At 34.9% G+C, this 27,208-nt stretch overlaps 1 protein-coding gene across 5 annotated transcripts in view; it reads right to left on the reverse strand.

Moving 5' to 3' along the window:
* Positions 1-27,208, reverse strand: part of GckIII (Germinal centre kinase III) — a 477,720-nt gene that overhangs the window by 136,046 nt on the left and 314,466 nt on the right. Inside the window, exon 1 of one of the 5 annotated variants that reach the window (XM_075356821.1) lies at positions 6,130-6,184. The exons of the other annotated variants lie outside the window; for them this stretch is intronic. Within the exon in view, the coding sequence (XP_075212936.1) occupies positions 6,130-6,132 (3 nt within the window). The 5' untranslated portion in view covers positions 6,133-6,184. Of the gene's footprint in view, positions 1-6,129; positions 6,185-27,208 lie in introns of those variants that run through there. 5 annotated transcript variants of the gene reach the window in all.

Here is a 27,208-nt window from a genome sequence, read left to right on the forward strand (position 1 = left end):
TATAAGAATTTTTCAAAAGAAATTCGTGCAACTTAATTGGAATATGCTAATAATCTGCAAGAATAATTTTTCCTCATGAAAATTAACTAAAAATTAAATCTGTATTAAAATTTAATAAGTAATTAATAATTATAAAGTGATAGATTTCTTTAAATTTTATTAATACTTAACAGTTATATATTTCAATATAATTTTTCTTCTTTCCTAATATGTACGTTGCAATGTATACAACTAATGAAACCCTCCAATGAGATGAGGATGATATGTCTGAAATATAAATAAGGTGAAGTCTTGTACAGACTCAGGCCGACCATTCCTGAGATATGTGATTAATTGAATCCTCTAATTTGAATCATCAAAGTACACCGGTATCCAGTGTCTAGTATTTGAATCGGTATAAAAGCAACAAACCTTTACTCAGATTTAAACCTCAGAACCTTCGACTTAGAAAATCAAATGTCCCAACAACTGATTTACGACGATGAGTTAATCACTAGACCGGCTCGGTGGGCGGGGTTCAACATATATTTTCTCAAATAATTTTTTTAACGGTTATGTTTGATTCACCATTCCAAGAATTTAAAAGAATTATGGCGAAACTACTCGTGATTTTATTTTTTTTCGTATCGTTACCCAGTATTCATCGCCATCGCACAATCTAAACAAATTGTTTAATTTCATGAAAATCGGTACAGCCGAACTGAAGCAACACTAATACAAATAAAAATATTACCCAACATAATTTAAATATAAAAAATACTGTAACTTTTTATCATAAGAGCCATATTAAACTGTACTGAAAACTAACTAGTTTTATATAATATGTTGAGTACAGCGCAGATCGAATAACTATGATACAATAAATGTATCGGAAAACGAAAATAAAGATTACCGAAAAAACTAAAATATAAGAAAATGCATTCTAGGCATATTTTATATAATATTATTTCATATATTAGTACGGGTTGGGACGTAAAAAGAGCACAGGGAGATGTAAAGTAACGAATGCATTTGTTACTTTTTATAAAGATAAATGTAGAAAGCTATTCATATTCGTTTTTGCGGTTTGTGAATACAGTTTATGCATGATTCATTGCGGTTGTGAACTTACTGCAGTTTTCCTACAGGACCTGTTGTTTTATATATAAATAATATACGAGTGCAATACAGTACTGTTTTTGTGATTACGAAATGATTAATGTATCTGTTTTAAAAAGATCCGGCTAACCCATCCATCAATAACATTCACACCATACTGCAATTGAGAATATGATAATAATAACAAAACGAGACAATTACATCTCCATCAATCTTTAATACTTTCAAACGAATCTAAAAAATCAAAACAAAAAAAATAAAACAACAGTTTAAAAGAATAATCACGAACTTTAAAATAACGTTTTAAAACGCGTAAAATAAAAAAATATATTTAATATAAAAGAAAGAGCTACATAACAAAAGAAATTAATACATTTCATAAATAAAAAAAAATTAAAAATATTTAGACGTATAGCAATCAGCATAATTATTTTTTATGATAAACACGACAAAAAATATTACACTTTAATTACTCAACTTTACTGCACAAAAGAAAATTGAACACATTCATTTTTATGTAACTTACTTAATTTTCCCTACGGTTTTATTAACATACATGGTGATGTATGCTAATTATTGACATACAAGTTATTTCAACAAAATAAATTTTAAAAATTTATGTAAATAAAACTCTTCACAAATTATGAAAGTATTAAGTTCGAACCCGGTACATTACTGATAAAAGGCTGAGATGCTGCTACTCTGATGCGGAAACCTTAATTATTATTTAACAAAATAAAAATAATAAAAAACGGTTGGAAAATGACCTCTTAAAAAACACAAACCTGCGCAATAGTAACTACGGTTTCATAAAATGTAGCTAAGAATTAATTTGCAGTGACATTTTTTGAGACTGTACAAAAGAAAGCCTTATTTGAATACTTTTCAGGATTTACTGTACAGGACAAAAATTACTTCCATTTTGACAACAGCTCATTAAAAAAAAATAATAAAAAAACGTTTCGCGGAAGACGCGTTCACCACTAGACCGACCCGATGGGTTTCCCAAAATTTTCCTGTTATTCGGTAATGTTATGTCTTACATATTGTTGGTTAGACTTGTTCAATTAATAACTTTTTAAAAGCAAAAAATCAATATTCTGAAATATAAAACCCATATGAAGATAAGAAAAAGAAACGGCGTTTTATATTTGCTTAATTTTATTTTTGTAGCAACACATATGAAAGAATTTGAAAACAAAAACTCTACACGCTTATGGTAATCTTAAGTAATTGAGCACTGCAACTATTACAAACACGTGATCTGAGCTGCGTAATATGCATGCGCTAAGTCAGTTGTGTGAATATGGGTGATGACGAAATAACCAGCAGTCCACAAAAAACAAGAGCGGGGCGTAGCAAGATTTAAAAATTCTCCCTGAATCATCCTTTATGCTACGATAAAATTTTGTTTCCATCCTAAAAGAGGGTCGTTTACAGTAAAATTAATTAAAAATTATTGAAGTTGTAGCTCGCAATACCGAAAATTTATTACATTTCTGTTTTTTAATTGTGAGGGGTAGGACAGTTAGAATTCAAGACATACTCAAGAATTGAACAATGGCACGATTTTCGATATTTTTTTTTATACGTACACTTACGGTTTTCAGGAGTTCACCTTTGTAGGATACTAATCCATCTCAGTAAATGCTAACTCCAATAAAAAAGTTCCAGCAAAACCGCTATTCTTATACGAGGTGCTACCCAAAGGTTCGGGGAATTTGAATTTCACGCGCGAACCATTGCTGGTACGACCTGCTGCCGCTAGATGTGGCTAACAGTACTCTTTGTGAATCAGTGTTCCAACAGCTGTGACGGTGAGAAGCTGCATTGTGAATTTCGTGCGGTTGTGTTTTACTGCTTCGGCGAAGTTCTAAATAGCAGATTTTAAAGAGCAAAGAACCTACATCAAATTTTGCTTCATGTTTAAAAAAACTGGTGCAGAAACCCATCGCATACTTGTGGAAGCATTTGGTGACAATGCTATGAGTAAAAGTAAAACTTTTTTGTGGTACAAATGACTCAAAGATGGACGAACGATAGTCGATGACGATGAGCGTTCAAGAAGACAATCAACAAGCGCAACACCGGAAAACATCGCGAAAATGCGAGAGGCTATTGTTGCAGATCGTAGACAAACAATCCATGATGTTTGTGCAATCGTACAAATGTCATATGGGTCCGTGTAACGCATCTTGTCGGACAATTTGAACATGAAACGCATTGCTGCAAAATTCGTACCGAGACTGTTGAACAGCGACCAGAAACAAAATCGCGTAGCTGTCTGTAATGAATTGAAAAATTCGGCAAGGGATGACCCTAACTTCATCTCCAACATCATAACCGGTGATGAGACATGGGTATACCGATATGACCCTGAAACTAAGCAGCAGTCGTCGCAGTGGAAGTCGCCAAGTTCACCGCGGCCAAAAAAAGCACGCAAAGTTGTGAAGTTCTGAAGCGGTTACGTGAAAGCATTAGGCATAAACGTTCAGATCTGTGGGGTAACAACAGCTGGGTTCTGCACCATGACAACTAGCCCGCGCACACATCGCTAGCCGTTCGGAATTTCTTGGCTTCCAAAAAGACGGTAGTGATTCCCCACCCACCCTAATCGCCTGACCTTGCCCCGTGCGACTATTTTCTCTTTTCGAAAATAAAATTTCAATTGAAAGGCCGTCGTTTTAACACAATTGAGGAGATTCAGGAAGAAACGCAGAACGTGCTTCGAACACTTACACCTGCAGACTTCCAGGGATGCATGGAATCATGGGAAAAACGCTGGGATCACTGTATCAACGCCCAAGGGAATTACTTTGAAGGAGACAGTGGAAATTATAATTATGGTAAGCTATTTTATTTTTATGGTAAAATTCCCCGAACTTTTGGGTAGCACCTCGTACGTAAAATATCACACTAAATACAGGAATCACACACATACATAAGTACCAAAATCTGAAGCCTAGATTTTAATATTTTTGAACTCAAGGGACTTCAAGAAACACAGACTTCCGGGTGAGTCAATCTTTGACCAATAGAAATACTTTTTTTTATACACTTAGCGGCAGGGGAAATCAAACGAATCGAAAAATACTTGCACGAGTGGACACGTAATAACCTCACATATACATCTACGCACATGGAATCTAAATATTTTACGAAAGAAAATTCTGACCAGAAACTAACGTTGTTTTTTAAAAGTTGACAGCTGTTAAATGAAAGAAAATTTCATTTCATTTTTACTTGTTCGAAAATTATACACAGATCTCTAACAAAAAACAGTAGCGGTTCCAAAGACAAATTTGACATAATATAAATTAAGACTTAATAAAAGTAATATAGAATGTACAAAAAAAGATATCAGGTTTTAAAGCATTTAATATCTCTTAACTTTGACTTATAGAAATGAATTACAAATAATATGGAAGAGTAATCTTACAGTTTTTCCAAACAAGTATGCAACGTGAGCACCAATCGTTACGCGGGACGCATCCAACTGATAAGAGAGTTGGCCCCATACTTCAACCAGTAAGTAGGGAATAACGGAAACGACAACTGCTTCAATCCTGTGCCTGAAATCCGGTAGATCAAATAGCAGATACACATACACAAGATCCTTAAAATCCAAAGGAAAAAATCATAAGGCTCTGATCTGGTGACCTTGAAGCCCACCGCAAACAGCTCTGTCATTGGGTCCATTCCGACCAATTCAGCGGTTGGAAAAAGGTCATTCTACCGATCCCGTACAGAGTTATGTCAGTAAGGAGGCATACTATCTAGTTGCCACATAAAATCATTCGGTTCGTATTCCACTTGAGGAAACAGAGATATACGTAAAATATCATAAAAATCAATTCCTGTTACGCTTGTTACACCGAAAACAACGGCCTGTAAACATGCCGTCGGGATATAGAACAAAAAGCATTTACTTTTGGGAAGTCCCTTTCCCACTGTAAGAGTTCAGTGGGATATTTTAACCCCACATACAGATGTGTGTTTACTTTTCCATTACGAAAAAATATTTTCACTTCACTAAAACAATGCGATCAAGAAAGTCGTATTCTTCATGCTGCAACATTTCGACTGCGAATCGACACGCACGGCGTAGTCGGTAGGCTTAAAAGTTTGTAACAGCTGTAAACTGTATGGACGCATATGCAAGTGCTTCTTTAAAACTTTTCACGCTGTTATCACCAGCATTTTACTTGGCGGTCGGCCTTGCAAACAGATTTTTTAGGACTATTCAGCAAAGATTCTCTGGACACGTACAACATTTTCAGCAGACAATAAAACTTTCTACGGAATGCGGGTTGAATTCTAAGTACAGATTCACATTTAACAAACTGCAAAACACAGAAGCCTTTCTGTTCAGCAATCGCTATCTTTGCTAGCGGCGTTGTCAAGTGGAAAAATAGGGATAAACCTACGGACCGTACACACAACTAAAACAGTCCCTTTTGCTTTTGATTCTAATTTTAAATCAATAAATGTTCGGTGTCTCTTAGATGATCTCATCCAAATATGTGTTCAAATAATATCACAATCTCTAATGATATACGAAATATACATCGACATACTTTATAAATTGGGCTAACAGTAATTTGGTTATTATTTTAAGCAGATCTAATTTTAACGTAATTCCTTTTTGTAACTGCTGTTAACGATGAAACATAACATTTATCAAAATGTATGAAAAGAATTCGCTTCTGCACAGCAACATTTTTCAAAAAATTTTGCTGTCATTAAATTGATGATTTCACCCAAAGACGTTGTTATAGAATGGACGGCAAGTAGTCACATATAATAATTTTAATAGGAATCATTCAAATATCTACCTACCAAAACTAATTTTTTAGAGTATCAACTTCGAAGAAAAGAATCTTATAGGTTTTTTAATTTTAGTATATACCGAGAAGTCTGTAAATGTCACAAGGGAGAAAATAAATCTCATTTTTAAAGAAATAATTGCATACCGCATATATAATTAAAACATTATGAAAAATTAAAATTATTTAAAATAATACTCTTTACCATTGTTTCTTAATTAAATCAATCTGAACCCCGTAGCACCAGTTACGAAACTCACCTGCAATAAAGAGAAAAGTTATCTTTAGTCCTTTATTCAATGAACAAAACAGTACAACTAATAACAGAAATAATAAAAACAAACCACTTAATTAATTACAAAATGTAGCAAACAAATGACAGAATGATAGATGATTAAATCAAACCCTCTATACGATTTACTCGATAAAATTTGTTTTGTTTTAAGAAATAATGGTAAAAGATTTTAACAAATTACTTCAGTCACCTCGGTTACTCAGTTGAGAGAATAACCAACATGATAAATTGACGGTCCACAGTTCGGTTTTCAACCATAACTTTGCGTATCTTCATAAATAATCATTCATTTCATAACTTACAGACAAGCGATAATTTATGTGGGAATAATAAAAGGACGTTTAGTAAATAGAAATGGAAAATTCGTATCTTTTTTATATTACTTTAACATCTGCTAAGAAATTTTTTTTTTTTTTAAGCAACCAATAAGTTATATTTTATAATAAACAATTCTAAGATACTGGAATGGAATGGAATGCAAAGTTGACGGGAATTTATTTCTCCCTACTTATCGCAGAACCTGGACAGAGTCCCTTGCTGCTGGATCATTCTAATCGGGCTTGTTTTTAAAAGGTTTATTTTATATCTCGGGTCTAATTTTTCAAGTTTTGGTTATTATTATTTAGTTAATTTAAGACGGATTTAGTTGCATTCCAATCCGTTGTTGAACCAGCGTTATCGAACCCATTTTATGGGCCGACCGCGGAAGGCTAGGCTTATGAAGCCTGTCCTCCCGACGCAATTCCCCTTCAGACCGTCTACTGAAGTCCTTTCGGTGCTAACGCTTAATAGGCTAGCAGGAATACGCCACAACGGGGCACTAACTATAAGGAGGGAGCCATGCGACCCCTACTCCGGAGGAGTCGCAATTGCTGGTTTATTTTTATCTAACTAGTAAGTTTTAGAAAGGAAAGGTTGTGTAGAAGTTCTTCATCCACTTCTGTTATGTCTGCCTTCCAGGACGCATCTCTGCTGGGCTCTGTTCCGGACTCCAGTCCGTGATGTTGGGACGAGTAGAGGGTCTTCCTTCTTCTTCATCTTCTTCTTCTCCCTCTTCTTCTTCCGAAGACCTCTTCATTCTTCTTTGGCCTGCACTTTCCAAGAATTGGCAGTAACCGAAGTTACATGCCGTTAACCTTGAAATTCCCGAGGCCCCGAAGGGCTGAACGAGGGAAAGTGCAGGTTTCTTCGTTCTTTCGTGCTGTCAGTGGCTGCTGGGCAGGTGACTGCTGGGCTGATGGCTGCTGGGCTCGTTCCCTCTTTCTTCTTTCTTGAAAGGAAAGGAAGGTAATAGGGAACTTACAAAATGGTGATACCTATTTGCGATCGCGGTTTTGGGGCGGCGATTTTCTTAGAAGAAGTAAACAGAAATTATTCACTCCACGTAATTATTAACCTTCAGACACACGTGTGTCCGAGAAGGGGTTGGGGGAACTAAGATACTGGATAAGACTGCACTGATTAAAAACCTCATGATTCTAGAAAACAAGGGTACATACAGTTGGTACATCAAACCGTATACTATTGCCAAGTTTAAGGATAATGTATTTAAAAGATTTCTTCAAATAAAATCTGTGTCAGACTAGCTTGATTTACATTGGAAGATCGATAAAACTAATAAGAGTACAATACTGATCATAATTAATACATCTAATGTACAAGTTAAAGTAAACGTATTTCTCAGTTGTACGTCCAGGCCAACATTTTTTGATCGCTAATTAATAACAGATCCTGGCACAATTAATCAAAGACGTAACGCAGCTACCTGCACTGTCACTTTACGAATACGGTCGCAGCTGACCCACAAAGTTCAGTAAATAATATATCGTTAATTTTGTACCGAATTTAATAAATTGTGATTTTAAAACAAATTTAATTAATGAAGTAAAAATTAAGACACAAGATGGAACTAATTAAGAATCGGAATTGTCGAATATAATTGACTGAAGGGTTCAGGCGGTACTAAAAATAATCTTAACGTGTAAGCAATAATATAAACACTGTTTCTAGTGACAATTCTATTCTATTCTTTTCTAGGGACATCAATAACATCATCATAACGAAAGAAGGTGTTTCCATTATAATTATAACTTTTTTTTTTACTTTGTTTTTAAGTATGCAATAATGTACTGAATAAAACATGATAGAATATAATAGTAGCACAATTGTCTTCAAAACAAAAATTAGGCTTAAAGATTAAGAAACGTGAAACAGTTAAGTATCTTTCGTGTAATGACGGAGAGAGTCTGAAAATGATTAGACATAAAGAGTGAAGGAGAAGACAAGACACGTGTACAATCTGTGAAGGGGTAGGTCTACTTATCGACGGAAACTTCCTTTCCATCCGAATTTAAGTAAAATAACGTGTTTTTTTTTTTTTTGGGGGGGGGGGTTTCTGGTACATAAACGCTTACGTGTTATCATCGCCCGGGCAGGTATTATATTCAAATGGATAACTAATGCTAACTTTCATAAAAATCCAAAATCGCTAAGAAATACGCAGACTGTAACCGAGTCAGAAACACTCAAACAAAAAAAAAAAAAAAAATAAGGTGCCAAAACGTCGACTTAATAACAGAGCCTCGTTTACTCGGTGAAATAATCGTAATGCAGTTACAGATGTCACGGAAACTTTCAGATTATTATCCGATTTAATCAGCGTCTTATTCAACACTCATGGAAATAAACTAGTAACTAAAATTTAAATTATTAATATTCATGGTATAGACAGTTTTTATAACTTTTAATATTGATAACAAATTAAAAAAAAAAGTTATAATATAAAAAATAATTATTTTCTTTTTTTATGTGTAAGGCCAGTTAGAAAGTTCATATTTTAGAGTAAACTTAATACACGATTTTAAAACAAAAATAAAGTAAGAAAATCAGATCACTGTAGTTCTCGTGCATCTTAAGATTGTAATCCGATAAATTATTTATATACAATTTATATACAAACATTATTTTTTATTTATATACAAACTGAAGAAATAAGTAATAATCAACATTTGTTAAAATAATACAGATAGAATAAAATACGTTACACAATATATAGAAACTTCTACCGAGTAATACAGCGTAAATTTAATACTAAATAAATTAAAGAAATGTTAAAAGATTTTAACGAGACAAATAATTTTCATTGTTATTTATTCATTAAGATATGTACTTCTACAAGTGAATTAGAGAAAATTATAATTTTGGTAATGCAGTGTAGTAAATGATATTCAGGTGGAAGGGAAATAATTTGGGAACCGACTCTAGAGCTTGAATAAGGAAAATCGTTCATACAAACATAAATGTCCGAAAACGCTATGTTATCCAGTCACGGCTAACGAAAGATTTCGCCTGAATTTCAGTTCCCCCGGTAAAATGAGGTCATCATCATCACCGTTTGACGTTCAGAAGAAATATGAGCACTGGAAGTCTACCATTCTTATGAAAATTGTTAAAAACTCTACAAAATACTTTAAAAGAACTAAGATACATTTAAAAACAACTGTTTTTAATTTTTACAAATGTACATCATTTTTCTGTTAAATTTTGTTTTTAATAATAAAAGTCGGTTTATTTTTTTGTTTTTATAAACTTTATCGCATCAGTTTTCTCAGAACTAAATTCTGAACTAGTTTTGATAATAAAAATTACGCATTTAACACAGTTATTGTACGCCAAACCTAAAAAAAAACCCCTGCTTTTTCACCGATTTTTTCTGTTTTACGTTGAATATCATGAAAACTACGGCAGATACAGTTCTGAGTCCGGCTTTATTCGATATTTCGGTCAATAAACATAAGAAACCATCAAGTTTACACATTATATAACACCCTAAAAACTTCAATATGACCTCATTTCACCAGGAGACCTAAAATCCGGATCAAATATTTCGCTAGCAGTTAACTCGATAACGAAGCGTTTTCGGACATATGTTTGTATGAACGTTTTTCTTTATTTCAAGCTATAGAACCGGTTCCCAAATTATTTCCCTTTTTTCCTGAATCACCATGTACAAAATTATCATAGAATTTGATCTCTCTTTTATAAATAATTGCTTCTTTTTTTTTTCTTAAAGACTTAGAAGGAAGAGTCTAAAAGAATGTTAAAAATCAATAAAATATATAACAATTTTCGTCTACGACCACCTTTATAGTGGAAAAACTATGTAAGTCAGAGGATTGCTGTTTATGTGATAGCGAAGAGGGGGTTTATGTAAGAGAGAAGGTTTACTTCAACTATTTTCAACTATGACTATTTAAAATTCTAAGTAAAATAAATAAAAAAATCTTGAGCGACATTAGCTGAAATTAGTTCTCAATCGCTAATTTCTACGCCTATCTTCGAACACCAGTATGTTACGATCGGATTGCGGATCACACTAAACGAATGAATGCTTCTTTATATTGATCGATCGTATTATTAAATAAGATTATCAAGAACAACTTCAAGGTTGTTTGTTCACGTTCAAGCAATGTGTGTAACGTAAACTAGCCGCTATTATAATCGTAGGTGTCTATCTATAAGTAGACAACACCCTCCCACTTCTCTAGGATCAAATAAGACAGTCCGCTAAATTTAAGATTGCGTCACTTAGATTTTTAATTATTCTACATGTATAATAGTTGAATCGAAAAACTGTTAATAAGTTTCGAAAAATTGTTTAAGTATGCGGATAAATAATGAAAACTCTTATATATTTTATAAATTCTAGCGATGTCGACTTTATCCATTATTCATACGGACAAGAGGGCCGTATGAACCCTTGTCTTGTAGTTCTGGCCACAAGATCGTACAGAAAATTCACTACAGATCCTGAAGATTTCGACAAGGACTTAACAATGATTTACAAACAGAGGAACTTAGATAAATATGCTTCCTGAAAGGAAAACGGGTGCACATCCCACTCCCAGGATATACATTTTTTTAATCTAAACGAGAGAAGCATTAGCGATTTCGGATTAATCAGCATAAATATATGCTAAAACAAACATTTTTCCCCCATATATTAATGCTGCTACAGAATACGTACAAAATTATCAAATAATCTTTAATATTTAAAGTAATATATCAGTTATATGAATAAGCCAAACAGATTAAGAAAAATATAATAATGGTATATATAATTATAAAGGATAAATTAGTCGACAAAAAAAACATTATGTTCGCGGCCGTAGTTAAATACGGCATAACAAGGTGCAAGTGGGACAGATAATAAACTTGGCTTCCGAACAGCTTTTACTAAAATCTGTTTACAAATCAAAACAGTTCTAAAAAGGGATAAAAGAACTATTGGAAAATTACAGAAGGATGTTTAATTGCTTCTTGGCAGCTACTCAATACACATCAAACAGGTCCGGCTTTTTATTATATATTTTTTTCTTATAAATATGTTTACAAAACACAACTTAGAAAGAAGAATACCCATTAAAAACAAAACAATCTTTTCCTTTATACTCCTATTACATTCAAAACTTACAGTTGAAATTTTAATATTCCTGAATATTTTTTCTACTTTGAAAACCACCATATTCTCAGTATTAAACACAAATACACACACAAAATAATAAAAAAAACTTCTACTCGATTATTACAACATGACAACAAATTCCAATGAATATCAGATTGTATTTTTGGCATCAGAACAAGGATTAATTTATTTCATAACCTCATAATAAAGAAATGACCCGCGACATAATCAAACGATTTTAATGTAAAAGGAAATGATTACCGCAATACTACCGGGTCAAAGATAAACGGGCCACGGTTAACTGAACTAAGAACTTCCTGTTTCATAGCAGTCACAAATGTCGCTAACCGTTCTACAGTATGTAGTACGAGGGTTATTTTTTCAAGGTCCGATCGGTCACGAAATTAAAACCACAGTGAAAATAAAATTTTGTTATTTGTAACAAGTACTTACATAGTTACGCTATTTCTCTACATAGTCGCCACTCCGATTTAGACATTAATCGTAGCGTGGTACCAACTTTCCAATACCCTCGTCATAAAACGGCGCCGCCTGTCTTTTCAGACATGTTTCTACGCTGGTCTGCAGCTCGACGTCTGTGCCAAAATGTTGTCCTCCTAGCCAGCGTTTCATGTGAGCAAAGAGGTGAAAATCGGATGGAGCCAAGTCCGGGCTGTATGGTGGGTGATCAAACACTTCCCAACGAAAACGCTGCAGAAGCTTCTTTGTTACAGCTGCAGTGACTCTTCAACGTCTACGAATGGAAATTCAGAATAAGCGGAGAGGAATGTTGTCATCAGGCATTGTCTTTCTCCATGACAATGCTCGGTCGTGACAATGTAGTCATGACAATGCAGTGATGGTCGTGCCACGTTCCATGAATTCCACCAAGAGAACTCCATTCCGGTTCCAGAACACAGTAGCCATACGCTTTCAGTTGGAGAAGGTTCGCTTGAACTTCTTTGGTTTACTGGGAGAATGAGAATGCATCCACTGTTTGAATTGTTCTTTTGTTTCTTCAGTTTCGAAATGGATCCGTGTCTCGTCCCCTGTGACAATTTTGTTCAAAAAGTCTTCTCCTTCATTGTGGTAGCGCTGGAGAAACGTTATGGAGGCGTCCATTCTCATTGTTTTGTGATGGTCGAGCATCTTGGGAACCCATCTCGCACACAGCTTGCGGTACTAAAGTCTCTCACTCACAATGGTGGAGAGAGCTGACCTTGAAATTTCAGGAAACGAATCACTCAATACGGAAATTGTGAACCGACGATTTTCTCAAATTGCCTCATCCACTCGTTCAACGAGATCATCAGTTGACACTCGGTTCCTTCCCTGACCGCCTGCATCATGAACATCTGTATGTCCTGCTTTAAAGTTCCTGCACCACTGTCGCACTTTCCTGTCACTGATTGAAGTTTCACTGTACACATTACTTATTCGTCGATGAGTTTCAGCTGCATTACACCCCTCAGCACGAAGAAAACGAATTACCGCACGCACTTCACACTTGGCGGAAGATGCTGTTGTTGTAGACATGTTTACGTGCTAGCTGCGTGTTCAGAACTAAACGAAGTGACGCGGCGTGATTGGAAGGCCATACTACAGACGCTGCGCAACACATATGCGCAAAGGTTCATCCAATTTTTGCGCGGGTTTTTATTTCGCGACCGATCGGACATTGAAAAAAAATAACCCTCGTATAATAGTTCTTGCTGTTATTAGCCGTATAATTAAAAAAGAAAAATGGTCAATGAATTTTATGATAATTTAACTGTATTAATCAACAATGGTTTCTTTTTTTAAATTATGCTTGTACATTTTTCTTATCAATTATCCAAGACGAATTCCTTGTTCTGTCAAACCTCCGAAAAAGGAATTAAATAAAAAAAAGTTGCTTTATATCATTAGATTCTTCTCAATGAAAGTTTTAATCCCCATCACATAAGTACGAGTAAATAACAGAAAAATGATTCGCCGATAGGTTCAAAAACCCTCATTAAAATTTAGCGGAAAAGATTCTTACTAAGTTGTAAGTGGCCTTTCAAGAATTACTTACGAATATTTTGGGGAAGGGAACTCAGGCTTTGTTCACTTTTTTGGCGGGGGCTACGTAAGATAAAGCACAGAAAATAAATCGAAAAATACATTATCAACAAATATTTTATACACATCTCAATGTTATACATTGTTACATTAGATCTCTAAACATTCCACATAAATTTCACTAATGTTTGGTTACCGTAATTATTTTAGGAAAACTTAACACAATTCAAGAATAGTGTATCAGTTTTGGTACATTAGGTTAACGGCAAACTTAAAGCTCATGTTTCTATTTACAAAGATTAAATTGGATGTATTTTTTTTTAATTGATTCGTAATTATTACTTAAGTAATAATTCGAAAATAGGATGATACATCTATATACTCAATTTAAACAATGGTGAAATAAAAATAACTAAATGTAGAAAGTAAAGGATGGTATGGTAACTACTAATAAAGAAAAGAAACTAAAATCACAGAAAAAAGCTTATGTAATGCTTCAACAGCCCATAACAAGTATTATAAACTTCAAATTTTTGTTCCGTATTTATTTATGAAAGTTGCAAACCTAAGGAATTAAATCTAAAAAAATTGTTTCATAAAAAAGGGTTGATCCTTCTACCAGAAATCGGCACGGAAGTTAATACGGATCTATTGACACAGACAAAACAAATGCACATTAAAATAAAGTGCTATCTAATTTATTTCTGCACGAAACCCAAAAAATAATGTGAAAAAAAAAACATATTCTTAGTAATGCACAGAAGAGAAATTTATTTTATATACATAGACAGGGCTCGCTACGAAACACACACTACCAACCGTCTGTCCATGAAAAAAAATACAACATTATTAGAACTGTTTGTATAATTTTGAAAATAAAATTAAAATAGTTTTCTAAATTTCACTATTGAGAACCATACTGGTATCTCATTGGCGTTGTCTACATAAAATAATTAAAACTATTTTCGACGTTAACAAAATGCAGAGTAAAAGAGAGTAAAAAATAATTTAGACTGGATCTACCGTTTCTACAATATACGAGAATCCGTCTATCTGTCAGAATTACAATCCGTTTGTTAATACAGTACATCTAAATTATTTTACAACTTAGATTGCGAAAAGGGAGAGAATTCTAATGATGTTAGTTAACGTAAAAAAAAAGATGCGCTTCCAACCAAATGTGTAGGGAAAGGAGGAACATTGAGCTATTCAGTAACTAGTTGTCTCCGGTTTCTGCTAGTCTCTCACAGTAAAAGAGTAACATCCAGGTATCACATACATAGTACAGCCCTCGGTAAATACAGTGCAACGTACTGCTCACATTTGTAATATTACTGTTGTACTCTACACAGAGAGCAATATTGTTTTATACAGCATATAAAAGTAAAATTGAAAGTAGTTAATTTGCAGTTTATAAAAAAATATCATGACATTACTTTCAAGGTAATACAGTATCACAACAGACAATAAGCTCAAGAAAAGTTATTTTTCATCTGACATCGACACGACTCCAGATATATTTTAGATACAATAATATCGTATGGGTTCGAATATAATTTAAAGTAGATCTAATTATTCTATCAGCTGCGTATCAACCTCGGTACGCGGCAATATAGAATAGGTTCAATAAATAATACTGCAGCAGTGATGATACCTAACAAATCCTACTAATGTTTTTTCCTTCTATCTATCCACTAACAAAACTCTATATGTGTATCGACATCAACCTTAAGGTTGATTTCGTCTAATATCAGCTGTTTAAATCTACAGAGCACTCGAGACAAGCCCTAAACTATGAGTTAAAAGAAAACGGCCAGTTCCTTCTCTTAATATCATACTTTACTGATGATTAGTCAATCGATCATGAAATTGCACACTACAATATAAACATACCTCGATCGGAATTTGATTAAGATAAGGAATAGTCAAACAATTTTTGTGTAAGAAAGGAATATTGAATCGCTAAAACTATCACTAAAGATTTTCGTATAATTTGTCAGTTATCTAACAATAAATGGATTCGCTTACTCCACTTGCCTGGAACTGTTGAATGGGAGTTATGGAAGGATATTACTGTATTGCAAAATAGTGGGAATGAGTGTAGAACAAGCTGATGTAGATCAGTATCCCTTAGTCCCTACCCTATTTGATTCTAAGCGTAACATTACACATCTGATCAAATATTAACACCTATCACTGCGCAGTCACAGTTATAAACAAACTCTCTAACTCTAGCGTAAAGTATCAACGGTTATAAAAAAAGGGTTTGGTCGTAAGTAAGGTTTGAAACCAGTCTCTTTCAAACAAAATGACAATAGTTACAATACGATTTCAAACCGCAGGGTTATGAAGGACATTGTTAATTTCAGTCAAACTCAAATAGAAATTTTGAGTGAAATAATCTGAAACGAAAATTATATGGCAGACTTCGTGTCCAACTTCAACATTTATATAAGTTATGTTGTACTAGTTTAATAGTGCTAATCATAATTTTTAACTGCTGTAAAAAAAAAAAAACGAATGGGAGAAACGAAATCAAATATTTTAGTTTCGTGTAAGTAAATGTAAAGATATAATGGATAGAGAATGATCTGAACAATGTGTAAACAAATTCAAATTTTAAATACCCTCATACATAGATATAAAAATACAGACAAATAATTACCGTATTAATAATATAAAAACAAAACTTTCTCCTTTTATCTAATTACGTAAAATAATTCAGATTATAGGGAAAATATACTTATAATTATTATTATTATTCTGCCGAGAAAGAAACATAACAATATCTCCACAATTAAATGTAATTTAGAAAAAAAGCGTACAATTTGTAATAAAACAAATAAAATGTTTGCGGCAAGATAAAAATCAATTCATTAATAGTAGAGCTGGAAATTAATGTTTTCTTATTACTTTGCTTTTGTATAGTAAAAAATAAAGATTATTATTATTTTTTGCATTTATTTTTTAAGAAAAAATAATAACAAAGAAAAAAGGCAGGCCGAATCGAGTGAAAGTTCCTTACGACTGCAGTAACAATGACTTAAGATTTAAGAGATCACATCACTGAAGTTGAGTTTTAACGTATATTGTAGGAATAGTAAAGTATGTGCTTCAAAGGGCAACCGTACCTTAAATGTAGGTCACAGTATATAGTTATATGTATATACACATAAAGGAAATATTGCAAAATCAATAAACAGCCAACAACTCACTTCACTTTATTTAACTCGGTATATGTAGAAATATGTACATATTAAATTGTGAAAACCAAAAGGGTGTACTGTAATGGCCTATAAATCCAATAACCCGTTTGGTACCGATAGTAGTACGTATGCGATAGAAGTCTATATTAGAAACATAAATTAATATCGCGTTAACAATAAAACAGAATTATCTCGTTGAGCAATGTTTTAATATAACATATCGAACAATAAATTAATTCAAACACAGAAAAGGTTTCAATGTCAACATTTCTAACACATTAACTTTATACACAATACTACAACCGAAGGACCGGACAATTAGTTTTATATGTTCCGAAGTCCCTATAAATAAAACTCGGCCAATATAATTACACAGCATAATCATCGAAAGAGAATCACTCATTACAAATGAAAATAAAATAAAAACGTATATTTTTCATATTTTTTTAGAGTAGCATTTTTTTTTCATTAATGTTTAATGATTTAAACGAAAATTTAATTTATTTTATTGAAAAAAGGACAAACGCAAGATGAACAAACCAGAAACCCCGTAACGGAAATCTTAACTCGGAACTACTACCGAGTATGTAAGAACAATTTTCATGGTTTTCTCAGAAATGTACAACTACAAAGTGAAAATACCCCGATGTGCACACTGCCTGGAGAGAGTTTTGGTAATACCATAGATAGGGTAGTTATTCTCAAACTGCAATTCCTCCAAGAGTAGACCGTTCTTTCTCATCACCCCGCCACTTCCTTATTTTTGATCCTAACCCCATTTCTATTTTGGGTTTGTGGATGTTTGTCTGATTCCACTACATCCATGCTAAAAATGCCGAGATCTATAAACAGACTGTCGAACGCAACTCGAGATCTGTGTAATTAACGAGTAGTAAAAGGTACTTGGGAGTCTGATCTGAGAAATCCCCGATTCCTGCCCGGTAACTGCACCAACTTAATGGCTGAAATGCATAACAGGTAAAGTGAGGCGTTCTTATACCTTCGCAAACAAAAAAAAATATATATATATACAAACAGAGAATTAACGTGTCTTGAAACATTAAGATTATGGTTTGCTTTCAAATGATAATTTAGTATTTAATACGAAACTTCGAACGGGAATCCCACTTTCCTATGCGAAAATTTATTTCCCTCAGGAACACTTGAAAAACAACTTGCACAATATATCGCTTCTCGGCCTCTGGCCCCGTGCTGTATAACGTCTTTTTACTGGTATCGGTAGCGATTTGCTTCAACAAGTGCGGCGCTCCTCGTTCACGTCGTCGGGGCTAACAACGATCAGTGGCTGTTAGTCAACATGCGTTGCTGTGGAGTTTAGGCTACACAGCTGCGAAGTGTAGGAGTGCCACTGTCGGCTAAGTAAGGAAGTTTCTATGTGTTGCAACGTGTCCCCGTTCTTAGGTTCGTGAGGCAAAAATCTTTTCGATCCTCTGACAGGTTCGGGAAGCGATTTTCGATCCGACCTCGCCGGTGGTCTGACATAGGAGCTTTTAGCATTAGACGTTTCGAGCTGGGCTACGTGAGAACAGAAACAGTTTGGAAATAGGGCTCGGGATAGTTCACTGCTGGACGCTCCCGTTGCCTTGTGTTAGGTGATAGGTGTGATCAGACTGCTGCTGTAATGCCTGGTAGTACAGTGCGTGTTATTGTTCTTCAGACGCTACGGAGCAATCCGGGGGAGATTGTTTAGAGGACCTTGTTGGCATAGTTAAACACCTGATTGCCGGCCACCCCTTCCTGCTGAGAAGAGCACTCGGTAGGTCTCCGCCGACACTACGATCCTCCGATAAGGAGGTCTCCACGAAGGCAGTACTGCGCCAAGTGCACGGCGGATTTCATTAAAAATACTGCCGTAATCTCCGCTATGAGCTATGCGGGGAAGGCTGCGGCTAGAAGCGTGCAGGAAATGCGCGGTAGTGGAGGGAGAGCCAAGGCTGAAAGGCGGCTCCCCACGAAGTCGGGGAAAGCGGAATCCGGCGATGTGGAGATCGGCTCGGTGCGGGTGGTCCCCGGGGACCTCCCGCAGTTGCATCCGGAGCTCACATGCATCACAGCAGGTGAGCTCCGGATCCGACTGCATCGGGCGGATCGAGGAGATGCGGTCTGAATGGTCCAAAGTCTCCTCTAAGAAAGAGTCGCGTGTGGCACTGAAGTTTCGGCAGATGGTCAACTCCTTTTTAAGCGAGTGTAGCTTCATGGTTGCGGATCTGACATTAGAATGCGAGGGACTCCAAGGCGCCAAAATTGCCCTGGATGCAGTCCTTTCGCGACTGTAATGGAAGGTCGACCAGGTTGTGGAGGGAGTTCGGGGTATAAACCCGTTACGGGTGAGGCTCTGAGCGAACTCCAGAAATTTATTCAACGGGTGAAAGAGAAGGTTAGGAAGCCTGTCTCTTTCGCCTCAGTTGCTGTCACGACTGCGCCTAAGCGGGTTGATCCACCGCTGCCAATAAAGGCGTCGGCGGCCAAAATTAAGCGGGCTACTGTTAAGGTAGTGCCGCTTAAATCTGGTCCGGGGGCTACGTCGGTAGTGACAGAGCTAACCCTTAAAATGGTTCTGAAACGCCGAAAGGAAGAAACCAAGTCTCCCGTCACGAAAACAAAGGACCATGGCGTGATCTTGGAAGTTGTTAGTGAGAGGCAGGCGAAGTAGCTGCTGGAGGCCGACGTTCTGCAGAAGAACGGGCTAAAGGCTCAGTTGCTAACCGAGCGGATGCCGCAGATACTGGTATACGTATGCCAAGAGCGATACGGGTAGAGGAGCCCGAAATCCTCAGCGCCGTGCACGGTAAAATCCTATCTTGGATATGGCCGTCGAGGACTGCCTTAGGGAAACCAAGGTGGTTTGACAGTTAGGGAAGAAGGAAGCCCTAAAAAGTCACTGGATTTTAGAGACCTCGCCTAACATCCGGCAGGTCTTGGTGGCCGGTGGACGTCTGTTTTTCGGGTGGACCTCATGTAGGGTTGTCGACCATACAGAAGTCGCCCGATGCTTGAAGTGTCAGGGCTTTGGTCACACCTCTCTCCGCTGAGCGCAGTCAGAGATGTGTGGTCAGTGTGCTCATCCGGCGCACAGGGCAGCCAATTGCCCAGCCAAGTATACCGCCTGTACGTTGGTGAAAGTCAGCGATGCTGAACACCGGGTTGGGGGTAGGACGTATGAGATTACAAGAACTGTAAAGAATACATCTTATGGTGACGGCTGAACTGAGGGAAGCCTTTGAGAACGGAATCATGTCGAACGCTTGCGCCTGGGACAGTTAAACCTGACATTCCCGGGCGGCCACCAGTGAAGCCATCAGATTCCTTGAGGAGTACAACCTCGAGACCCTCTTGATCCAGGAGCCGTACACGGTCGGGGATAGGGTGGTCGGGTTCCGCGGGGTGGATGTTATTAATTCTCGTGAGGAACGGCCGCACTCCGCGATCGTGGTTGGCTCAGATTCGTTGGGTGTCTGGATGCCCCATGGGTCTGATGAGCAATTCACCGTTGTACGAATCACGAGGGTAAGCTCGTAATGGTGTCGGGATACTTCCAGCTTGGATGTATCGATGACTTGCGGGCGAAGTTGGGCAGGATTCTGAACGGCTCCCGGGCATCAGAATGCTGGTTGCTCTGGACGCTAACGCCAAGTCTCCCGTCTGAGTTTCACCACTCACTGACCCGAGGCGCTGGTCTCGAACAATTCATTGAACCCAGCAACCTCGATTTCATTAACGACGCAGAACAACCGCCAACTTTCTCTTCTGAACTGGGAGAAAGTTACATCTACGTCACTTTGGTAACGGGCCACTTGCTACGAAGTACAAGTAATTAAATTCATATTTAATTTTGCCATTCCACGAGCTATCCAGCGTTCGATGCGGATTTGGTGGTCATGACCACACTTTAACATCTGTGGCGACTTACCAGGCGTTCCTAGATACTCTGTTTCCAGGTGCTCCAGAGGGTGAAGCAGTGGTCGGCGTTAGGGCGGGGACTATGCTCTTCCTTCTTAATCAACGGGATCTACAGCCCTTCCTTGGCGTACGGGCTGTAGATCCCGTTGATATAGAAAGAGTGGTTTCTCGAATGGCACTGAAAAAGGCACCGGGAATTGACCTTGTTGGAAACTGGCTTTGGTAAGGGTGCTCTTAAAACCAGGAAAGATCCTAGTGAGGTCAGCTGTTACCCACCCATCAGCCTCTTACCGGTAATAGGCAAGTTGCTTGAAAGGCTGGTTGTGGAACGGCTCTGGGAAAGCATTGAGGTGAACTATTTTCTAATTGGAGGCCAGTATGGCTTCACGAAAGGGGTTCACCGAGGATTACATCTTAAATGCTCTTGCCGAGGTAGAAAGCGCCGACTGTAAATATGTTTTGGCAGTTTTTATAGATATAGAGACAGCGTTTACTTCCTTGTGTTGGAGTTCTGTCCTCTATGAGTTGCAAAGCCGCAATGTTCCCGTAGCTCTGCAGGCCGTGGTATGTGCAAATTTGCACGTGCTTCTTATTCTTATGAATAGTTTACCGGCAATTATAATATTTACAAATAAAACACAAAAACATTTTTCATGAGTAAACATTAGATTTAGATAACCCGTGTATAAAAAAAAAGTAATAGCTAGCTAATCAAGTCGCAATTAACCGTAAAGAAAAAAATTCTGAGACTGCTGTATGAGTAAACATTTTTCAAACATCAGTAAGAAAGTGCTAAGATTAAAAAAATTATTTATATAAAATTACCAGTTTTAATTAAAGGTATAAGACGGCACCATAAATAGAGTTGTAAAACAGTCACACTTCTCTTAGCGATGTTACTCTACCGGAAAGATAAATAAAGTTTAATGAACATGTAAGTGTTGTAGAGAAAAAGTAAACTAAGTTGTTATTACGAGAAAGGTTATAACAAAAAGGAGAAACCAAACTACACCCAGAAAAAAAGTTAAAAAAAAAATTGTGTCTAGAAAAAAGTATACGTATACACATACAGAAAATCTTTGCAACAAAAGATTAAACGTATAAAATAAAACTAAAACTATTTTATGTACTTTAATCCATTAAAACTGGGCTGAAATTATCATTCACTAAATTTTTTTTAATACAAAAAAATCCCTTTAAGCAAGCAGGAAAGCGGAGATAGATTTCACCGGTGCTTATTAGGAGATAAAAAAGATTTCCACTTTAAAGTTAAGAAAGACTTCAAATTTATTCGATACGACAATGATCGCATGTGAAAAAAAGTTTAACTGTTTACCATACGACAAGGCCCATTTTACAGAACCAGCAGCATCTTGGTCATCCCTTGCCGTACGGGTTGGTCACATCAAAAATTGTTTCAGATAATTGTTTTAAGTAATGTTTAGAGGACTAACGACTACTTTAAACCGATTCGATACTGTGCCAAAAAAAAAATATATATATATAAACTTTTGAACTAAATGTGTGGGGTCAGGGGGATGTGAAACGCGAAGATATATCGAAATTTTCCGAAAGTCGAATCACGGTACCCATTACAATATGTATCTTTCTTACGAAATCTACCTAATTATAGGGAAAAAAAATTAAAATAAATTTAATTCGACCAAAGTTTAAGAGAGTAGTGAAAGAGTGAGTGAGGGGCAGATGGAAGAAGAAAAGAGAGAAAAAGAATGACGCCAAAAGTTTGTCAAATGATTAATGAATTTCACTACATATAAAAAACTTACTTTTTTTAAATAAACTGATATACAGACATTACTTATTTTCCCTTCGACGAACTCTTCTCTTCATAAGTTTTTTGTCTTACATTATTACTTTTTTTTACACAATATTCTAATCTAATTACGGTCCATTGTAGCAATAAATCAATCAACAAGACTGTAGTTTAACTCTATCAACAAGATTACAAAAACGACTTAATATGAAAATAACAACAGTTAAACAAGCCAGTATTATTCACCAGACGTTTTCATTAAAAGTTAACCTCTTGATAAAACGGTAACCCCATCAAAAAATAAGGGCGAAGATCGAAACAGATGGCTCATTTTATAGCCAACAATACATAACAAGATGAGGTAAAAATTAATTCGCCTTGCTTTTAATGTTACTCATCAAGAACGGGAGTACTCATTATAGATACGGTTTAGCCGATGAATTATTCATTATGTAAGAGATGTTTTTAGTTAGTCAAATCAGTTCGGAATTAAAATCACAGGTAGAATTTCAGTTCATCTATCTCTAATCTAATCTTACTAAATGAATGACATATTTTATAATACAAAAAATGTTAAATATTTTTACAATGCTTAACAAGAGAAAGTTAAAAGACTGATCTTCAATGCACACAAACGTGTTATCTCTTTCATTTCTAAGAAAAAAATAATTTTGTTACAGCATATTTTTAAGTTTGTTCAAACAAAATCGTTGATCAGTAATGTATGTTCACATCCTGGGTAAATATGGCTTGATCTCCAGAGAAATTGTGGTTTATTTATATGATAATATTTTTTTCTTTTAATTTTAATGCCAGATTTATTTGTTTTGCATATTATTAAGAACGGAATGGAATCCTGTTTCCTATGAGAAACATTGATTTTTCCTCTGGATGGAGGTTTACTTCTAATCGCGATTTTTTTTCTCAGGTGTCCTTTCTCAAAATATTCTTCCATATTTTGGGAACAGAAGATATAAATCAGAACTCGTCAGATCCATCCTCAAAATTCTGAGACGAACAGAGCCAGTCAATCTACTTCTTCGTTTGGTGCCATCTACTGCCAGTCGATCGGCATGTTCTGTTTCCTGTTGGTGGTTGAACAATAAGGCGGTTGTGATTGTGAGCAAAAGTCGATCAAAGAATTCAAAATCATGAGAAACAGTGGTACTAAATAATACCAATTTTATTATTACATTTTAGTAAATTCTCATTCCTTAATTAGTTACATAGAATGAACAAGCGAAAGGATAAATTTAAAAATTAAAACTCCTACGTAAGAAAACAAAAAATATATTTTTTTAAATCAAAAAATATATTCAGTAGGGCAAAAAAAAAATAAATCGAATGAAATTTGACAGAACGAAGGATGAAAAATTAAATATTAATTATTGTATGCCAAAAGTTACAAGATTTGTTTATTAATATAATAAAATCACAAATGAGAGACGAAGTAAAGTAGATATCCACAGCAGATTGCTATTCATCCGATTAACTATTACATACAGTCGAGTTAGAGGAAAAATATCTTAAAAAAGAACTGTAATATTTTCTTTAAATTCATACTCACTTTTTTCTATTTAGCCTCCGGAACTACCATAAGGTATTACTTCAGAGGATGATTTGTATGAATGTAAATGAAGTGTAGTCTTGTACAGTCTGAGGTCGACCATTCCTGAGAAGTTTGGTTACTTAAACCCAACCACCAAAGAACACCGATATCCACGATCTAGTATTCAAATCCGTATAAAAGTAACTGCCTTTACTAGGATTTGATCCATACAACTCTCGACTTCGAAATCAGCTGATTTGACAAGTTCACCGCTAGATCAGTCCAGTGGATATAAGTTTATAAAATAAACATTTTTCCGTCACTTTATTTTAACACTGTTTAAAAAACCAAAAATGAATTTATTTTTGGAACTCAAATTCTTATTTTGCCCTTTCATATTTTTTTATTAATTCTTTATCTAAAATCGATATGTAACCATTCTCTCTCGCCGCAATGAAATGTAAAATATCAACTTCTTTTCCACGGGAATAAAAATTTTAAATTTAATTTCCCATACAGATTTTTCTATATAGGACTATCACTATTTTTATAACGTTAATTTGTTCACGGTGTGACAATACGTACACGAGAAAACAGAAATACGTGATGTAACCTGATGTCAATATATTACTATTTTCCATTATTCATCATAGAAATAACGGAAGAATCACAGGTGAATCGATTTCAAAACAAATCAATCCATAAGAACAATTTTAGTTGAATATTACTTCAAACATAAGACACCCTGTAACGGATTTATTTTAAGTTTAGCGTAAATACGTTTCTATTAAAACAAATTAAATGAATAAATAAAAATTTGTCCCATATTACTATCAATAATTCATTTGGATGGCCTACATGCTTTTGCGTAGAAATACGGTAATGTAGTCATCACTTTTTAGCACGGGAAAAATGCCAAACCTGACCAAAATTTTAATATAGAAAATTTCATATAAAATGGAAAGATGCTCAAATTCGCCAAACATGTTTAATTCAATGATTTCTTTTAAATAAAAATTATTATAATAGTAAAAAAAAATGTGTTTTTAAAAATTAATAAAATTAACATATCTAAAAACTTGAACGGATTACATAGCGTTAATTTTCAAAGAAGAAAAAATTAAAATGCTGTCAGTAATCACAGTACTTAATTAGTTACACTGTACAGAATCATAAAATTAATCTAATCCTTTAATTAAAAAGAATTTTAAAAATTAAAACAAAACATGAAGCTCTTTAACGAATTCTAATTTAATCATTCATATTCAACAGCAACAATATTTAACTTGTTTAATTAATTACTCTTCACCATCGCAAGTTTTAAATAAAAATTCAACTTCACAGCTTGATACAAAAAAAGTTTTTCCACAAAGAATAGCGACGAAATAATCAGCAAAAACAAAAGATAACAGTAATTATTTTAAATTAACAATAATAATTTCCCTCCTTTCTAATTTCGAAAAAAAAAGTAAATATTTATCATAAAACATTCATTAAAAAAATACCATAAAACATTTTATCAACAAATATTATTTTTTATACTCTACAATTTGTAGCTTTACTAACGATTTATGGCACATGTTCGATATAGCGTCACTGCCGTAAATATAAGTAATCTATAAAAATAATGACTTCCCGGAATTTTACAGTAATTTCATTTTTACACTTAAAAGATTCAATAACAGCAAAGTACGCTGTAACCATTATGTATTAGCGATTATTGTAGCGTCCACCATCTTGGCAAATTGCTGACCGCAAAGTTGCCAACATGCACTCTTCTTTTAAATCATTAAATAATTCCGACCGCCAAATAGCACATTATTAGACAATTTACTGCTTCATTCCCGATGCTTTTATAATACAACCCATTAAAAAAAAATAAAACTAACTTTCAGAAATTTACTATCGAACTTACGTTTTTGACTAAAAGTTGAACGTGTTAATAATTTTTTGTTTTGTTTTTTGCTAAAATATTTCGCGAAGGAGGGATTAATTGTTTTTATATAATCTATTAAGAAAATAAATAAATGTTATACCGCTATCTAAATATTCTTTTTTTTTTATCCCTGTTGCTGATGATAAATTACGAACAAATGGATTTGTATTCTTCAGTTAGCTTTGAGGCCTAAAACCTTCGTAAAAATATCGTGTATGAACGAATGTGCGAGTAAATTTACCGAAAACAGAGAACTTCCAAAAATAAAAAAAATTCAGAAATGCGAAAGAAAAGAGGATAACGATGAATTAAACATTAAGATAAAGGAACAGAATATAAAAGAAGTGAGAGAATTTTATTATTTAGGTAGTAAAATTACAAAGGATGGACAAAATAATACAGATATCAAAAGTACGATTGGTACAAGAAAGGAAAGGGGAAGGTTAAAGATATTTCAGAAAATATTTGTTTTCAGTGTAGCAACGTTTTATGGAATCTAAATTGAGTAATGGAAAAACAGAAGGAAAAGAATGGAAATTTTTGAAATGTAGTATAAAAAGAGGTTGATAAAAGTTCAAATAAAAAGGAGTTAATGTGAAATAGGAAAGTAGAAAGTTTTGCAGTAGAATCTAAAGAAACGACCTAGGTCGGTGAGCTGTTTAATAAGACATCCGGGATTGGTTAAAACGATAATGAATTTGCAGAAGAAAAAATGTAGAGAAACATGGAATATACGAGAAAGATAATTTAGAATGTAACTTATTGAGATTAAAGTCTAGCACAACAAGTTTGGAATTGTGTATGCCAACATCTGTGATTGTTCGGCATCTATTACTTTGCATACATACACGTACGAGGTGTGGCTATTAAATAACGAGACTAATGCTGCTTCAAAAGAACTGCGCATGCGCCAAATTAGTACGACGAGCTGTGTAGCGTAAAGCCTTCTCTTTTGATTGTTGCCACTCCAGTTTCTATAGACACATTAGTCTGGCCATGGCCTTCGTTTGGGTAACAACTGTTTCTTTTTTTTGCCTAGAAAATGATAAGTGTTTTATTAGAGCAAAGAACTCTCGTGAAATTTCATATGAAACTT

The sequence above is a fragment of the Lycorma delicatula genome, chromosome 2, assembly GCF_047948215.1.
Source record: "Lycorma delicatula isolate Av1 chromosome 2, ASM4794821v1, whole genome shotgun sequence".
Taxonomy (NCBI): domain Eukaryota; kingdom Metazoa; phylum Arthropoda; class Insecta; order Hemiptera; family Fulgoridae; genus Lycorma; species Lycorma delicatula.